The 18,322-nt window shown below is 46.7% G+C and overlaps 1 protein-coding gene across 2 annotated transcripts; it reads left to right on the top strand.

The window, feature by feature from the left end:
- The first annotated feature begins 1,747 nt into the window (after positions 1 to 1,747).
- YWHAE (tyrosine 3-monooxygenase/tryptophan 5-monooxygenase activation protein epsilon) lies at positions 1,748 to 16,883 on the top strand. Of its 2 annotated transcripts, none has more exons than XM_081944805.1 (6): positions 1,748 to 1,965; positions 4,830 to 5,029; positions 7,394 to 7,500; positions 9,120 to 9,326; positions 9,648 to 9,784; positions 14,427 to 14,449. In XM_081944805.1, the coding sequence occupies exons 1-6, from the start codon at positions 1,902 to 1,904 to the stop codon at positions 14,432 to 14,434; spliced, it is 723 nt and encodes a 240-aa protein (XP_081800931.1). In that variant the 5' UTR covers positions 1,748 to 1,901; the 3' UTR covers positions 14,435 to 14,449. The 2 variants fall into 2 exon arrangements, with proteins under 2 accessions (XP_081800931.1, XP_081800930.1); XM_081944804.1 differs by lacking the exon at positions 14,427 to 14,449 and adding an exon at positions 15,420 to 16,883 and having other exon boundaries at positions 1,750 to 1,965.
- The last annotated feature ends 1,439 nt before the right edge of the window (positions 16,884 to 18,322 follow it).

Here is an 18,322-nt window from a genome sequence, read left to right as displayed (position 1 = left end):
CTGATAGTCCCTCAAATATTGGAAGATGCATTCATGTCACCCCGAGTCCTTCTTTTCATCAAAACAGACACCCAATTCCAGCAACTATTCTTTATGTTTTAGCCTCCAGTCCCCTAATTATCTTTGTTTCCCTTTTCTGCACTCTTTCTAGTGTCTCAACACCTTTTTTACAACATGGCGATCAAAACTGGATGCAGTATTCCAAGTATGGCCTTACCAAGTGGTAAAGTGGTATTAACACTCTCTCAGTTGAATACCAAGTTGAATATCAAGAGAAAAAGCGACCAAGTTCCCAGGTCTGGCGTTAACGCAGGTCTTAATGAGCCCGTTGTATGGCTTTTTGTACTGTTTGTGGTTTTAGTCCTGGCTGACTAAATTTATTACATGGAGAAAAATCACAGACCTAAAAGTAAAACAATTAAGGGAGGATTTTGAAGCTTTAAAATGAAGAGACTGGACTGGGACTGTTAGCAGTGTAAAAAGGGATTTAATTTGTGGATAATATTGTTTTGATTATTGGAAGAATTCATTTTTAAAAAGAGGAATTTTGTGTTTCATTTTTTCTACCTTTCCCCCTGAGTTTTACGGTGTTTAAAGCTGGATTTTAGAGTGGGGAGATGTGAACACAGGCCTCAAAGCTCAGTTAAGTTTTGGTAATATATACCAGATTGGCCCTCTCATGATTAGATCAAGGACGAGGACAGCTTTATCACAGACCAGGCAACAGCCATCAAAACCAGAGTGCCCAAGGGCTGCTAAGCAGGACGGAGAGTTGAGAGCAAAGGGCTGGAACATGTCGGAAGCACGTGTAGCCCATCCCATCTCCCTAACCATCCTCCTCCATCCCACAGAATCTGCAGCCAACCCCAGGTCATGTCAATGGGGAAGCTGGCAGGAGGTTGCAAATGGTGACCACATGAAGCCCTTGCTAATTTCTATTGCAAAGCATCTCAACTGCCGTTGTTAAGTTAGGACTACTTGTAGCAAAGATGATAGTAGTAGTAGTCTCCGAGAACTCCAGGAGGAATGAAGAGGTTCCAGAAGATTGGTGGAAGAGCCAGATTCTTCCAAAAGGGGAAGGAGGAAGACCTGCATTGCCCGTGTAATGTCCGTCCTGGACAAAGTCCTCGGAAAGACAGGCATTTAGGAGCATCGGGCTAGCCTGCTCCAGTTAACAGGATTGGGCCAGGCTTAGCCTTATCATTCCTCATTAATTGGCCAAATGCTACCTGAAAGTCCCCTCCTCCTCTTCCTAAAGGGAAAAGGGGCCACCAGGGGCTCCCCTGCAGCTGCCGGAGAAGCGCCGCCTGGCTGTGCCAGGTCCCCGTCAGAGAAAGGGGCCCAAAGCGGCTTAGAAAGTTGGCCGGAGAAGAGAACAGAGGGGAGAAGCCTGGCCGAGGCTGAAGCGGAGCAGCAGCGTCTGGCTCTGCCGCGGACGGGCGGCCTGGAGGGCACCGAGTTGTGCCGTCCACGCGGGACCCCGCCGGGTGGGGGTCGAGGGCCCGGCCCGCTCAGCGCAGGAGTCGCCCCGCCAGGAGACGCCGCTCCCTCGGGGAAGGCGCCCCGGAGAAGGGGAGGCCACCGACGCTTCTTCGGACAGCCCGGCTCCGCCCCCCACCCCCGTTTCTCTAAGGGCATGCAGAGCGCCGGTCTCGGCGTGAAGTAGCGACGCCGCCCGCGTCCGCCCGGCGGTTGCCAAGGGCCGGCCGTTGCTAGGGAGGGCAAGGGGGCGTGGCGGCGCCTGCGCGCGGCGCTCGCACTGCCCGGATGTAGCGGGAGGAGGCGCCGCCGCCATCTTTGCCCGGAGAGCAGCGAGAGCTGATCGTGGCTGAGCCCCCCCGCCGCCGGACCATCGGTCTCCATCCGCCCCGCGTCGCCGCCCTCGCCCTCGCCCCACGGACATGGACGACCGGGAGGACCTCGTCTACCAGGCTAAGCTGGCCGAGCAGGCCGAGCGCTACGATGGTGCGCGGAGCGGCGGCGGGAGACGAGCAGGGAGGGGCGGGCAGGGCAGGGCGTCAGGTGCGGGCGAGGCTGCGGCCGCCGGGCCGGGGCAAAGAGAGGCGGCCGGCGGCGGACCGGAGCCGGGCGGTGGGGCAGCGGCGACAAAATGGCGGCGCGGGCGGTGAGGGAGGCGGAGGGAGCAGGGCGGGAGCGCCGGGCGGGGGGCGCAGACAAAATGGCGGCCGCGCGCTCAGGCGGCGGGGGGGGAGGAGGCGGAAGAAGGGTGCCCTAGGCAGGGCGGGGGAGGGAATTAGAGGAGCCCCCATCACTCGCTCGGGGCCCCTCTGACCGTCGGGGCCCCTTCGGGGGAAGGGAGGGGGGCGGAGGAGGGCCGCCGAGGCTGGGGCGCGGCCCCCTCTTCGGGACGGGGGGGGTATCGAAGGGCCAAGCCCGGAAGCGCCGAGTACATGCAGGAGCCCGACGGCCCTGCTCGGCTCGCATGCCGGGCTGCTCCAGGCAGAGCCCAGCGCCTCGGCCGATCCCCGCCTGCCTTCTCCCGCGGCCGCCGCTTGCCTTCTTTCCCTTCTCCGACTCCAGCGTTGAAACTGCACCTTTTCTCCCAAATAGGAAACGCACGCGCGCGCAATCGCTATTAATATGCTGTTCCCCATCATCTCCCTGTCCGGGGTGGCTCCCTGCCTAGCAGGTCAGGATCTGGGAAAGCAGGAAAAAGCCAAGCCACGTTGTAGGGTGGAACAAGAGACAAACCCATTTGATAGACTGAACCCTGGTTGTTTGTTTTTATTGTGTCTATCAGCAAAAGCCTGTGGGTGAGCAGGCCAGGAAGCTGCCTGGCAGGAGGTTGATGGCCTTCTCATAAGGGAACAACACTCCTGCTCCTGGCCGCTCCCTTCAAGTTCCCCAAGGGTATGACGGGTCCACATGGTGCACATATTTTCTGGGCATAGACCTTAAAAAGAATATAATAAAATCAACAGTACTAATAGTAAACACAGCAATAAAGTTTGAAATTGGAAACAGTCATTCCGATATGTTGGACCTAAGCCAGGAAAGGGTCAGAATCCTTTATGGATTTTGGAACCCCAAAATACTAAATACCGAACACTGTTATGGTTTGCATGTGCTTCCCATCTAAAATATTGATAAATTGTAAAGTGTTGGCAGTGTTGTAAAATGGGATTAAAGACATATTTTGAAAACACGTTTTAATGGACAAATCAGAATCCTTTATATACACCTAAACCTGGGTATTTTGCATCACTCAGATGCTAAAGTGACTGTAGATATCAGAAGAGCTTACCTTATGATTTAAATTCTGCAATACATGGGAGATGTGGAATGGCTTTACCTGGTGCAGAACACTTTCTGTGTTGGGTTAGGTTCCTAGAAGAGGGCATGTCATGAATGGATTCTCACAACGTAAAATATCAAAATATTGGCAGAGATGGTCATGGTCATGGACTTGTTGAGGGATCTTAGACGCATCAAATCCAGCCCCTTGCTCAGCATGAGACCCACCAAGGCAGATGGTGACCAGTCATCCTCTCAAAGACATCAACTGAATGAGAACTCGTCGCTTCATGTGGCAGTCTGTTCCACTGACTGACATAGTTCATGCAGCCCAGAAGTTTCTGCTAACATCTAGCCTGAACCTATTTCCTTTAAATTGAATCCATTGCTTCTGTTCCTGCTTTCTGGGGCAACAAAGAATCACTCCACGGCATCTGTGTGGCAGTCCCTCAGATGTTGCGCAACTGCTATTATGTCTCCCTTCAGTTTTCGCTTCTATGGGCTAAACAACCAGAATTTGTAACTGTTCTTCATGGGGTTTGGTCTTCCACCATTCACTTACCTTGATTGTCATCCTCCAAACTCTTTATTTTCTTGCTATCCTTTTTGAACCATGGTTCATAGAACTAGACCCAGGACCCCAGGTGGGGTCTGTCCAGGGCAGAGTAGAGGGGAAAGGTTACTGTCCATAATCTGGAACCTGCTCAGCTAATGCATCCCATTGCTGGCTTGTAGGTAACTTGTGATGAATAAAGATACCCAAATCCCTTTCAGTTGTCCTACTTCCAAGCCAGATCTCCACACCATGTTGTTATGTATTAGGTATTTTCACTGCTTTGAATTAAATATGGAAAAGGCAGGATAATAAACTAATAATGATTTTAAAATATTGACTTGATTTGTGCCCATGAAGTATGGGATGTAGAATTGCTAGAGAGCACAGCTGTGGGTGATCATCTGGACTGGTCCTCTTAGAATAGAAGCTTTGAAGGCTTGCTCTCTCCCAGAGGGCCACATTCCTCTAGTGGAAGGGACAAGTGAAAGGCTCATGGCTGAGGGTGTCTGAATTTCATTTGCTAAGCAGTCCTCCTCTTGTGATGGGAGGTTCCCTTCCGTGTCCTCCATACTTTCCCATAGCATACCGGTATTTTAACCCCATTTCTTCATGCTACTGTACAGGGGAGACGGTCTTCAGGTGATTGCAAGAAGCAATCGGTGGAGCTGGCTGTATTTGGAATCTCAGCCATTTGGGGCTCCAGTTGCCACGGCTGCAGCTTTGCTTTCAGGGCTGCTCGGCATTGCTGCGGCACTGATGCTTCGGAAAGCTTGTGTCATAAACAGTTTTGCTGTGTGCATTTACATTTGCTCCCACGGGGGCCTGGTGCTTTTGGTGTTGCAGCCTGGTTTGTCTGACAGTCATAGACACACCCCACCCCAGTTGCTCAGGATAAATTTCTGGGTCTGAACTGTCAGCGTTGGTTTCATTTTTGATGAAGGACTATATAAAGTTTATTCCCATATTTGGCATGAGACGCCTGACATGTAAGTTGGTGTGTTGTGTATATGTATTTTAGAAATGGTTGAATCAATGAAGAAAGTGGCTGGAATGGATGTGGAGCTGACAGTCGAGGAAAGAAACTTGCTCTCTGTTGCATATAAAAATGTGATTGGTGCCAGAAGAGCCTCCTGGAGAATAATCAGTAGCATTGAGCAGAAGGAAGAGAACAAAGGTGGGGAAGACAAATTGAAGATGATCCGGGAGTATCGGCAAATGGTGAGTGCTACGGTTGTACCTCCTCAGTCCCCCGAATTGTGCTTGGAAGTGGCTGTGTTAAGTTTTGCAAGGTTTGTGTAGCAGTGACATCTGGGCAGAGTGGAGCTACCTTTTTATCCCTTTTCCTTCCACTGTCCTGGGTGTGTGCATCACAGCATTTGTAGTTCTTGTGGCATTCTGGCCCAGCTCTTCTTTTCTCTTCCTCTCCCCAATGGGTTGAACAGCTCTATTTCTGAAGACAGGCATGGATTGGTATGGAAAGGAGGTGCGAGTCTGTGTGGAGGCTTTGGAGTGTGTCCTCCAACATGTATCCTCTTTTCAGTGGCCTAGTAAACTGCACTGAGTTGCCAAAAGACAGATTACTTACTAGAGGCTTGAGTCCTTCGAGCATGGCTCTGTGAGTGGATAAAACTGAATTATTCACTTTACTTGAACACATTTACTGACTACCGAATAGCTGTTGAGGAAGGTTCAGAGGTGGAAGGGAATAAGAGCATTTCACATTGTAACATTATTTCATAGGTTTTGCTTGTTTATAAATTGAATTTAAATTCAATTTCAGATACTGGGTTGGCTTAGCAGAGGCAACCATTAAACCTTGGGGAAGAAGGCACTCCCAGATTCTTAAAATAGATTCAGGAAATAGGATGTCTTCGTTATTGTAAGACAAGATTCTCAATAAATTTGAAGTTTTGAGAGCCTTAAATAGAAATCTGAGATACTTAGAACTATATAGTTTCTCAGACTATTGATAGATTCTTTGTACCTTTCCTCTGTGTGAACTATACTTAAGTTCTCCTAATGCTAAAAAAAATTATATGGCACTGAAGGCAAGATTCCAAACAATTGTACCCCATTTGCGGGGTCAAATCAAATTGATCCATTAGTATCAGTTCTTGCTTTGGAGCAGAGAGTAGATAAATGATTCCAGCAAACTCAAAACTGAAATGCACATTATAGCTCTTGTTCTCTGCTTCCTTGCCGGTCCTTGGTCTTTTTCACAAGAATGCCTCTAAGCATGCTATTGAGAAACTATTAAACTTCACAAATATATCTGCATTTTTAGTCATATAATTTAACCCTCAGTTTGGACACTAACAACATTGGGAGTATTTTCCTTAGTTGTTCTTTAATTGTCCTAAATAATGCAGCTTTCCGTATTGAGGCGGTTCAGCCTAGGGAAACTGGTCTGCACTGGAGGCTGCCACGATCACTTAGGCTTTGCAGAGTCCATTCAAGCTTGTGTGCCTGTATGTACACACCTTTGTGGGGTTACAGTCAAGGCCTCTTGGGTTTGGAATCCAGTGGACTTGATTTTTTAAAGGCAAAATCTGAGGTGTCTTTCTCTGAAAGGAATGCAGAGGTCTATGTTAGGGCTACCTGCTCTTCTGCTCAGGGTATAGGGAAGATTAGCTGGGAAGACTTTACCAGAGTTTGTGGCACCGTTACATGTTGGGATCAATATGCCATCTGATGAAATTGGTGCACAGGAATAAATCCAACCATTGATTTCTCAGAGCCCTGGCTTTGGTACAAGAAGAACCAGTTGGTCATGAAGTACCCCTATTTTCCATTGTAGAGAATGGGGTGTCACGGCAGCAGGGCCAAAATGGAAAGATTAAGACAACCCGTGACCCGTTGGCTCATCCTTTCAGAGATATTTCCTTACCAGATTCCGCAACGCTTACCACAATGACACAATGTACTGCCTTCGCTTGAAAAGATAGGACACGCTCAGAGATGGATCTGCCATGAAAATAGCTATGTTGAACTGAATAATACAGGAAATTTTTATGACATTTTGTATTATATCATAAATTGTTTTACGATCATTTTATGTCATAATATTTTGTAAAGTTTGCCAAATTTCAGTTCCACAGAAGTCATGGGTCCCAGGTTTTGAATGCATTCTGTAAATTGGCCCATTTGAGATATTTTGGTTCAAAAATTGCTGCCCTACGATATGCCATTTCACGCAGTTAAAGTTACAGAACTGGGAGTTTTAATAGCGTATAGAGGAAAGATGTCGCCATCTAGTTTCGCCACCCTCTCCTGTAGGTGCTGCTGGAGTGGGGGGGAAGCACTGTTGTTCGGGTCAGCTACCTAATGCTGGAGCCACCAGCTGGCAGCAGGGGGGGGGGAGTGGAGGGAGCATCCTTTTCCAAACACACCAGTCACTGGTGTAATGGGACTGGGTGTTGTTATTATTATTGCAAAGCTACCCCTCTGAGAGGCAGGGCAGCATTGGGCATAATTTGACTGGCGGTTCTTTTTCTCTTTCTCATACATTGTTTGAATTCAGGTTCAAATGCTTTGATTAAACGCTAGACCCTCTGAAAACCTTTTTTTTTTTCCCCTTCCAAGGTTGAGACTGAATTGAAACTAATCTGTTGTGATATTCTGGATGTACTGGACAAACACCTCATTCCAGCAGCCAACACTGGTGAATCGAAGGTTTTCTATTATAAAATGTAGGTACCAGATTGCAGGCATAGTGTGTGGAAAAGAGTGTGTGCGCCTTAACTAAACTACTTATTTGTGGAAATCCTTTCTATCCTAAGAAACAAATCTGAATGATGGAAAGTAATTTTTTTCTACCATGATGGAGACCTTGAACACCCGTGGAGCTAAGAAAATGGGCAGAGCTTGCATCTGGCTGGGCAGGAAAACAAGCAGGATGGAGAAGCAAAAGACAAAGAATAAAGGAACTGTTCTTGCATTATTTACATCATGTATCTGTTTTTCAACCCATATAAGCCACTCAGGTTTTAAATGCACCCTGTTGAGGAGGGGGGGTGTTGCTGTATCTTTGTGGTGTTCATGCTCTTTTTTTAGCCCTCAGGGTGTCCTGGGTCTGCTCCCAACTTATCTTTTAGGAACTTTGCAATCATGGCACTATACCAATTAGATGGCTTATAATGTAAAGGGAAGCAGTAATTAAGGGAAGCAGTAATTAAGATAGTTTTGTATAAGTACTCTGTATTAGATTATATTGTAGTCTTAAACTAAAAAGGTGGTCTTGTAATCAAATATTTGAGTATGGAACTTAAGTTTTAGTAACTCTTGCAAATATGACCACACATTATTTTAAAATTAGAAACAGTACTTCCATATATAGGGTCCTTTCAGCCACAGTTGGAAGAATTTGTGCCTTGGATAAGTTTGTCATTTTCCTCCTTTCCAGTATTAAATCTTTATTCTAGCCTGGCCATCTGTACCAGAAAGAAAGAAAGAAAGAAAGAAAGAAACAGGAAACAGCCATGATGAGTGGCTTGAAGCAGAATCTGGTAGTTGCTGGACAGGTTCGAGCCATTCATTTTCATCTGGTGAAGATGAAGCGTGTACTAGGAGTACCCTGTTTCCCTGAAAATAAGACCTCCCCGGATAATAAGCCCAATTGGGCTTTTGAGTGCATGTACTAAAATAAGCCCCCCCCCCCTGAAAATATTGCAACACAGTAGCAGCCATGAGGTGACCACGCTCGCTGCCTCCTGCACCTCAGAAATAATAAGACCTCCCTGAAAATAAGGCCAAATACTTATTTTTGGGGGGGGGGGTCAAAAGAAAATAAGACCCTGTCTTATTTTCAGGGAAACACGGTAATATAACTATTCTTATTTTGAGAACTGATTAGATTGGTTCTTTTTATGCAGAAAGACCATTTTAAACTCGGCAATAGGTTTTACACAGAAAAATCGAGAGTGCAGTAGTCATATGAGGGGGACTGATTTCATTCTTCGGAAATCACAATTCATAAGAATCTCACATTGTGCCATGCAAATATAACTGGTTAACATAATCATAACAATTCATTAAATTAATGTGCCTCCTGACTCCCAGTGAATCACGTTTGCCAAAGGCTTCAGCGAAGATCTTGGGGGCTTTTGAAACACCACTAGGCCGGGGGGGGGGGGGGTTGCATAAATCTTGGGGAGCAAGTGGGCATATTTAAAACATTAAAATTCAACTTTTATCCCATTAGTTAGAAATAACAGCAGTCCAAAGAGATTGAAACCCACTTCAGCAATAAATCTTCTTGCGCATCCAAGGCCTGGCCTTGCTCTTGATTGCTTTTTATTCCCTTATCCAGGAAAGGGGACTACCACAGGTATCTCGCCGAGTTTGCTACAGGAAATGACCGAAAGGAAGCTGCCGAGAACAGCTTGGTAGCTTATAAAGCTGCTAGTGATATTGCAATGACAGAACTTCCTCCAACACATCCCATCCGCTTAGGACTTGCCCTCAACTTCTCTGTTTTCTACTATGAAATTCTTAATTCTCCTGATCGTGCCTGCAGGTAAGTGAGTTACTAGGAAGTATCATCCCTTAGAGCCCTCCGTGAATGAGCGCCTCAGGGAACTCCAGACTGTTGCTGCCCTTGGATCAGTCTGGAATACCAACAGAGGAGGAGGAAGGAAATGTCAGTTCCCCCAAAGGTGTTCCCCCCCCCCCATAGGGATTGTTAGGGGACCAAGCTGGCTCTGAAAAGGGAGGTTGCTGTAAAACTAAGAGTCCCCGGGAGGAGGGGGGGTGTTATCGCCAAGCTTGATGTTTTCACCAGCAGGAGCAGTTGGTTCCCTTGACATGCTTTGCTACCGTAGTCATCCTCTGCTTATAGGTTGGCGAAAGCCGCTTTCGATGACGCAATTGCAGAACTGGATACGCTGAGCGAAGAAAGTTATAAGGATTCTACACTTATCATGCAGTTGTTACGTGATAACCTGACACTATGGACTTCAGACATGCAGGGTGATGGTGAGTAGCCCCGGCAGGTCCGGCCTCCCCTATGACCTCAGGGCATACAGCATAGCGGAATAGGAACATATCCCTGTGCGTAACTCTAGGCAGCTCGGGCTGGGTAGGGAGTGGAATACAAGACACTTCTTTCCCCGCTGGGGTTTTCTGGCAGAAGAAGCAGCCGCAGCCCCAGAGAGTCCTTTTGGGCGTGCAGTTCACAGATGAGGAAAAGAGCTCCCTCTTCAGCAGGCATGCAAAGGAACTGTCGGGGCTTAAGCACACCAAGCACCCCCCCCCACACACCTCCCCACCCCAAATGGGCTTATTATTAAGATCTGCACAGTCTGAATTTGGCCAAGTATTTAAAAGCCAATAAATTGTTTTTGGGAGGATTCTGCAAACTGCTTCATTTTTTATGAAAGGGATGGGGAAAGTGGGAAGAAACCCAACTCTGTACTCTGCAGAAAACACAGGCCAGTTTTGGGGTTTTTAGTCAGCATAAATCTTACTGAGCTGCTTTTACGTTAGGCTTTGAATTCTGTGTTCCAAGCAGCCGGTTCCCTCTGATGTGCCAATCAATACCTTTACTTTGATTGAATGACCCCCGTACTAAGGATGTAGTGCTAGGCCCTTATAAGCATATCACCTCTCCGAAGTTCTTCCAGCTGCATATGGAGACTGGTATTCTCTGGAGAGCCCCTCATTTTTGTTTTTTAGAGTTGCAATTGATTCTCGGTTTGGCCATTGGTTCTAAAATGTATAGAAAACCTTTCTTACAGTGTAATTTCAAAATGTGAGAAATGGGTACGGGGGGGGGGGTCTTGAGCCATTGCACAAAAATGTTAGTGCAGACTTTTGTCTAGTTTCTGATCTTATTTTCAAACTTCATTCTGTTACAGAGAATTGTGTCTATGTTGTTACCTGAGAAAAACAATAATTGGAATGGATTAATGTAAATAATTGTCTTCAGCCACTGAATTAGTATCTAAAAGAAAAAACTATTTTAAATCCTTCAAGCCTAATTTCTCTTTTGGAATTCATTCATCTCCTGAGCATTGCTGAAATTTTGGCTAATTAAAGCATCGTTTGGCAGTTGAATAGTAATGCTTAAACGTTTGTGAACCTTCTGGATTTCCAATATTTCTGCACAAAGATGACCGAAAATGTGATTTCCCATAAGTCCTAAAACTAGATAAGATCATTCAGTTAAAACAAGTGAACAAAAAACATAATATTTGGTCATTTCTTCATTGAGAAAAGCAATCTAAAGCTACTTATTTCAAATGTGAACCTTTCTTTTTAGGAACTGGTGTGCAGGTCGTCCACCCCACCCTCTCTTCCCAGCAGCAGTAACTGCAACTAACTTTCCAGGGACCATTAGTCCCTGCCCTTTAGCTCGGAGGGATTTTGGTGTTCTCCCCCCCCCCCCCCCCAATCCTTACAGAAGAGATTGAACTGGGGAGCTGCCAGTGAGGTGCCTGGCATGAACCGCCTGAGTTAGGCCCTCTCACATTTCTATGGGGTGTTTGGCTTGGCCACTCCCAAACATTAACTTTAAACATTCTTCGGACTGGTGTGTTCCGGTCATTGTCTTGCTGCATCCACAGGAGTCTCCCTTCATAGCCTTCTGGCTCACTCACATGGCCCTTCGCAAACTGTAGACGGGCAGCAGTGTCCTTTTGGAGCTAAGGGGCTCTCCCCTTGCAACCCTGCCCCACACACCCCATTGTTTTCAGTGTTTCAATGGTGGCCTCACCCACATGGACTTTCATCAATGCAAAAGAGGCCTGGCATCCCTTGAAGGTTGCATCTGGGCTCTTGGAGACTCCTGAGTAGGGCCTTGCTCTGGGTGTGATCCCAGTTAGTCAGCCACTCCTGGGGTTGGGTTGCCTTCATTTGTACACGGTTTGCCTGACAGCAGACTGTCCAAACTCTTTGGAAGTAGAGCTCTTGCTTGCCTGCTCAGCATCAACAACTGTTTTTCGGAAATCCTCCGAAATCTTTGTTCAAGCCATGACACACTTCAACGTAGCTTGCTTGTGAAGATCAGGCTTAGAGAGTGAATACCCAGTGGAGATTCTCCACCACCCAGGTCATGGTTGTCCCAAAGGTGCTTTTTCAGGAGGCAAGTGGAGTCCCTTGTTTTTCTTTGAAGACGATTCGCTTCTCATCCAGGAAGCTTCTTCAGCTCTGACTGGATGGTCTCCCATTCCCTCCCTCCAGTCAGAGCTGAAGAAGCTTTTTGGATGAGAAGTGAAATGTCTTCAAAAAAAAAAAAAAAAAACCCTAGGAAGTCCAGTTGCCTCTTGGAAAAAAGCACCTTTGGGATAATACCCAAAATATCTTGCTTTGGGTAAGGCAGGACTTCCCACACTTATACCTGATCATCATCCCATTGATTGAAACCTCCGGCTCTTAATTTTCCCTTCAAATGAACTGGTAGCCCTAGAGATACAGATACTTTTCCCCCCACACATAAATATGTAGTTTCAGATAATTTCCTTCAGTGAATAAATTAACCAAGTATGTTTTGAGACATTTGTTTGGGTTCTCTTGTCTAGTTCCAGGGCATGTGTGGAGAATAGATCATGTTTTAGGTCATATTCAGGCAGAAATATTGAACATTCTAAAAGGTTCACAAAACGTGTGTGTGTGTGTGTGTATTCCTGGATTGCGCGTGTTCTCATGTAGTATCTGCACTGCAGGAGTATATCTATTTCAGAGTTTCTTTGTTTGGTGTTCTATACTGTTTTAAAAGTAACAGGCAAGCTGTCTATCATGAGGTCAAGGTTAAACTTAAACCTACTTACTTCCAAGAAGGTCCCATTGAATAGCTGGGGACAGAATTATAAATAAATAAGCATAGGACTCAGCGTGTTTGAGACCAAAAGCTGTTTGGTGAATAAGCAAGTTTTGTAATTTCAAAATTGAAGCTGACTTGAGACAAAGTATTTGGAAGGTGTAACATAAAGTTTCACCAAACCGCTCTCGTGAGAAACCGGATTGGTATCCCACTTATGTAGCGGTGAGGATCATATTTTTGATTTGATACGAAGCTGACAGTATAAAGTCATTTCACCTCTTTTCCCTTGGGTCCCACATTTGTCCATAATGAGCAGGGTTTATTGCTCTGGTGGTTCTTACATTTAGCTGACATTCATTCCGATAACTCTTAAGGCAGTTCACAAGACCACCTATATTGCATATAAAGACGTAAAAGAATTTATCACTTTGGAAACTTTGAAACAAAGCATTACAATGTCTGAAATTCTTTTTTTTTTTTTTTAAAGTAGATTTTAAGCTCTCCGTGGGCGGTTGATTCCAATGCATGGGACCCACCATGTCAAAGAGAAAGCAGCTTGCTGAATACGCCCCTGGCGAAAGCCACAATGGGTTCCCACTGAGGACCCAGGGGTGCATAGAGTCTTGTAGTTCCTTTGGGTCTAAAGCGTGTAAGACGAGCGCCTGGAATTGGGCTTGGAAAGCAAGTGGCAACCAGTGCCTCTCGCTCGACACACAGGGCCCTGATGCAGCATATCCCCTGCGGTGTTCCACTAATCATTGATGCAGCCTTGATTCTGGCCCCACCATCTGGAAGACCTGTCACACAGTGAGAGACTGCATTGCCATCTAACTTCGAGGCTGCCAAGCACAAGGTTTCTGTCCTAGTAGGAGTAGTATGAACTCTGCAGATTTAATGTTGCCAGCCACCACGGAGGAACATTTTCCCCTTTCTACTGAACCGCAGAGGGGATAGGCTGCTCCCTGCCTTTACTAATGCTCTTTGGCCTCTCCCATCTCTTTCCCAGTTAGTTTCATCAAAATTGATTTTTCTCTCTATATATTCACCTGGTGAAATGAGAGCTGGGGGAGGCTGGGGAGCTTGTCCTTTGCCTGCCAGTCTGGTTCCCCAACACCATCTCCATCAACAGGAGACTGAGGTGTACCTGGTCTTGTCCTCCTCGTGGAATGGGAGAGCTTGAAGGGATAACGGGGGTTCGACAGCACAGAGAAAGGAAGTGCACATCCAGCTTCTGGAAGGAAATTCTCACAGCTTTTACCTAAAGAGAACACGCTGTTGCTTGGCAGCAGAATGTATTTATACAGCCTCTGCAGTTCTTCTGCACATGTTTTCTCCAGCTGCCTCCCCTGGTTTCAAACCTAGAAGGTTGCCAGCTGCTGAATTCAGTGAACAGTTCCCAGTCAGATGCCGAATCGTGGCTAGTCCTTAGAACCAACAATGATAACACCTAAATGCTTACCTCTTCTAAGCTGCATGACAATCATTTCGATGCTGCCCAACAGAAGCCCTATGCTATGGGAAGTGCAAGAATTTGTATCTTGCTGGCTGTTGAATACAGGATGAGAAAATAACCTTCGCTTTCTTGGTTTTTGTCCTGTTTGCAGGATTCCTGTCCTAAAGGGTTGGGGCTTAGGGTTCTAGGATGGAGGGGGGTTGGGGGAAGAACTCAGGGGCCCTTGTTCAAGTCTGTCTGTCTGTCTGTCGCTTTCCTGTTTTCTGATGCCTTGCAATTTCAGTGCTCAAGTAAATTTGGGCTGAGCTTTCTCCCCTTCTCATGCTTTTTTCTAATCATAGTCAAAGTCAATAGATTTCCTTTTCTTAACTCCTATTTTTCTCCCTTCCTTTTCCATTATGTAGATTCTTAAAAGGAACTCCACCTGTTCATTTTCTAATGCTCTACTTTGTAAGTCTTCATGATGACCCTGGAGAATACCTGTTTTTTTTCCCCTCCTTGTCACTCACTAATCATGCTTGCATTATGCTTGCATCTCTGACTCATGCCAGGGCTATGCACCAACTGTCATCTCTCTCCCCCTCCCCCCCAGCGAAGGTCCACAAATACAATTCGATCTGGCATCTCTCTCCCCCCCCCCCCAAAAAAAAGCAGGATGCTTGACTATACACCCTCAGAGATATCCTTTCATTGCATCCCATAAGGGTAGTCACAACTTAGCCTGTTTTCCTCTGAATTTAGCCTTCCTTGAACCAGCACGTTGGCAGGTTGTATGCGTCCCTTTTCCTGGCACAAGAACGATTCCTGACATGTCCAAAAGGACTGGCATTGCAAAAGCCGAGCTTTTCTGCTGGTTGATGTGACCGTTGCATGTCAAGCCATATTAGACGTGTGGTCTCCTGATCTTAGGGGGACTTGTGCTTGTGTGCAGAGAGCCAGGGCAGCTCGCCGGTGGCAGAATGCACTGGAGCAGCCCATCTCTGTTGCATGCTTCAGTTGGATCGGGTCGTGGCTCCAGATTAACGAGAAGCATGGAAACATCTGTGGTCCAAAGGATCCTGAGTCTTTTTTGACCATAGCTGCTTGTATTTGGGGTTGTGAAGGAACAAGAATTTGCTCTTAGTGGGATAGGCTTGCAAGATGAACTAACTAGTCTTGCTGATGAGATGTTGACCTTGGAACGGCTTCCTTTGTCCTCACTTGGTTTCCGTGTAGAAGGAAGTGAGAGGATGCTTCTTGGGGGTCGTTCCCTTGATTGGGCCTTCTGGTCACTGCCCCTCTGCTGGGTCTTAGGCTCTATGGACTGCCCTGCCCGTGGGGGTGGGGGTCGTTAAAGGTAGGGTGGTGGCACCTGCTTCCCTCGGGCAGAGTCTAACTGTGTTGATTTTTCTTCCCAGGTGAAGAACAGAGTAAAGAAGCACTGCAGGATGTGGAAGATGAAACCCAGTGAGACATCAAGGCCAATAAAAGACCCCATCTTTGTCCCCCTTCTGCCCTATCCTCCCTCAAAGTCCCTCAGTCTCCCTGGGAGCCATCTTATCTGACGTTGTGATGGGCCCCAGAATTTAGGTTCCTACCCTGTTGGTTTTTTTTTTTTTTTTACACAGTTGAAAAGTTCTTTAAAAGGCAAGAGTGAATGTCTGTGGATTTTACTGGTGCCAGCTTTCAGTTTCTTTAAGACACTAACCGGACTGGCTGCATGGAGGCTTTTTCTGAATTATTGTGTGTCTTCTGTCAGTTGGAGGTAACATCTGGAAGCCATTAGAATTCTAGGGAAAGTATTTTGCACTGAAGTGCAGATGGTGGCATTTTTCATTTTTTATAATTGTTTAAACAATTTTATACCAGTGTTTAAAATTGGGCGTTTAGCTTGAAGTTACAGGTTTCATTGGAACAGTTCTTGTAATGGTTTTGCTGTAAAACAAAGCGAAAACCCAAAACTGCTGAGGTGACGGGTGCTGGTAACGGTTCACAATCCGTGGCTGCTCATTCTTGCCTTCTCTTTACTTCCCCTCCAAGCAGGTGAGCATTGAAGGTGGCGTTGAAAAGCCTGCATGTGTGTTGAATATTTTTCTCTCCCTTTCCCTGCCCTCTTTGCTAGCTCAACCTCTTTTGTTCCGTATGTGTAACTTGAAGCTAATTTGTACTACTGGATATCTGACTGGAGCCACAGATACAGGATCTGTATTGTTCTTACTGAAACACAGCATGGAATTAACATTAAACTTAAATAAAACAACCCTAAATTAAAATGATGCCAAATACTACTGCTACTTTATCCTGGTCCCTATTCAGCAAGAGGTGCAGGCAGAACAAGTAGCAGGAAAAGCAGAGTTTATGGACAGTCGGTGGCTGTAATTTCCATTAGATGGCCTCAGCCAGGATTTGTGAATCTAAATTTGTGGCTGGATACAGAGCACCCTCTTCCACCCTGAAGATTGTATCTACTTAACGATGGCAACTTGAGGCGATGCTTCCACCCTCTAAGCAGATAAACAGTGGGTCAGGTTGAGCTAGAGCACCTCTTTGAAAATCAAGCCGTGTCTCCCCTCCCGTCTCCCCCTCCCCCTTCTTTTCTCTTGCCCCTCTGACTTTCTCAGCAGCTGCTTCCTTTCAGTGTTCAACTTATACCTTGTTCATTTCTTTAGGCCACAGGCTAGTAAGTATTGGAGGGGTTGTGTGGTAATATTACATACACAAACATTTTCCTTCAGTGCTTTCGCTCTCTTTTTTTGTCTGTGAATGCCTTATCACATGCCTCTGGTCTGACCTGTATCCTTGCCTTTTAGTTTCATTTGGGATTCCCCTTTGGAGTGAGCAGCAAGTCTGTTGGATAAATAAAATACTGTGTAAAGATTCTGCACCTCGGCGCCCTCTCTGCACAAGCCTTTCAAAAGTGGGAAATCTCTCAGCTGTCACCCAGCATCAAGCGAGCGTTTCGCCTCTTGAGATGAGAGCAGCACTGCTTTGGGGGGGGCGGGGGGCGGGCAGAGCCTGCGTGTATCTGAGAGCAGATACAAAAAATGTGTGAGAAGGCAGCTTCCCTGATCTCACGAAAGCCCTTCTTCCCCCGCCTCGCCCCCCAGAGAGAGAGAGAGAGAGATTTGGGCTTGATGAAATAGCTTGACACTTTTCTTAGGCTAGTTATTTCCTGAAAAAAACCTCCTCATTGAAGAGCCTTCCGGCTTCTGGGATACTGTTTCTTAATCCCTGGTTTTACTAATCATGCTGAGACCCCGCTGGGCAGGGCAAGGGGATGTGCCAGCGGAGCAGTTTTGCTGTATCTGTGGGCCACCTTGGGGATTCGTTTCAAAGCCTCTTTTGCTTGGAGCATGAGAAGCCTTCCTGTCCACCGCCTTCCTCCTTTCAACCATGGGCCATGTGCAGAGTCCATGTGATAAGGCCTAGGGCTTCTGCGTCCAAGGGGGACTCCAAGCCCATCCTGGGTAATGGGAGGAGGGTGTCGCCCAGGGGCCAGCTGACGGCCCTGCATAGGTCTTCCAAGGGTGAATGGGCCAAGATGACAGGTTTTCCAGAACTTTTACCCAGCAGCTTGAATACCTACAGGATTTCTTGCCCTTCCTGATGGGCAGGCAGAGCAGGGTGACCAGTTGAGACTTATGGGCGCAGCTCTCCTTTCAAGTGGTGAAATAGGTGATCGATTCTCACGCTGTGTGTCTGCCAGGGGTCATGCAGGCTTCTAGAGCTAGAGAACAGCAGGCTGAAGCCACTGCTCTGTCTTCAGAGGCTTAACTCAAGGCAGGCAGGTGTCAACTGAGCTTTTGTTGGCCCCTCTAATCATTTCCAGTTGTAAACAGCTGTGGACATAAAATGTATCCTCAGAGCTATCCTTACTCAGATGCCTTGCCAAGACCCAGTGGGCAGAGAGGAAGTGGCAGACTAAAAGGAGGGAGCGTGTCCTCTGTTCATGCAAAATGGCTTCCAGAGAGCCCTATCTTTAAAAATATATATATCCCATCACTAAAGGTGCCACTGACCAGAATGCTGATGTTTGCTTTATTCAGCACCACTACTGGTCCTTCCCCTGGCACCCTTAACAGGGGAAGCACTCCATGACTTGGGGCAAACCTGGGTGGTCATAGCTGCTGATCAGAGGTGGAGTGGATGGTTTTTTTGGCCTTTTATTTCTTCACGCTCAAGTCCAAAAGCTGCATGGAGCCTCAGATTCAAAACCACGGTGTGATTGAGAACATACAGGAGTGCAAGTAAATTAGGGAGCTGCAGATAGGAGCTACTTTTGCACCTGTGTGCTCCAAAGGTTGCCCAGCTTCATTAAGGG

Source organism: Natrix helvetica (genome assembly GCF_964273705.1).
Source record: "Natrix helvetica genome assembly, chromosome: 2".
NCBI classification, from domain to species: Eukaryota; Metazoa; Chordata; class Lepidosauria; order Squamata; family Natricidae; genus Natrix; species Natrix helvetica.
This window is presented reverse-complemented; position numbering and strand designations above follow the sequence as displayed.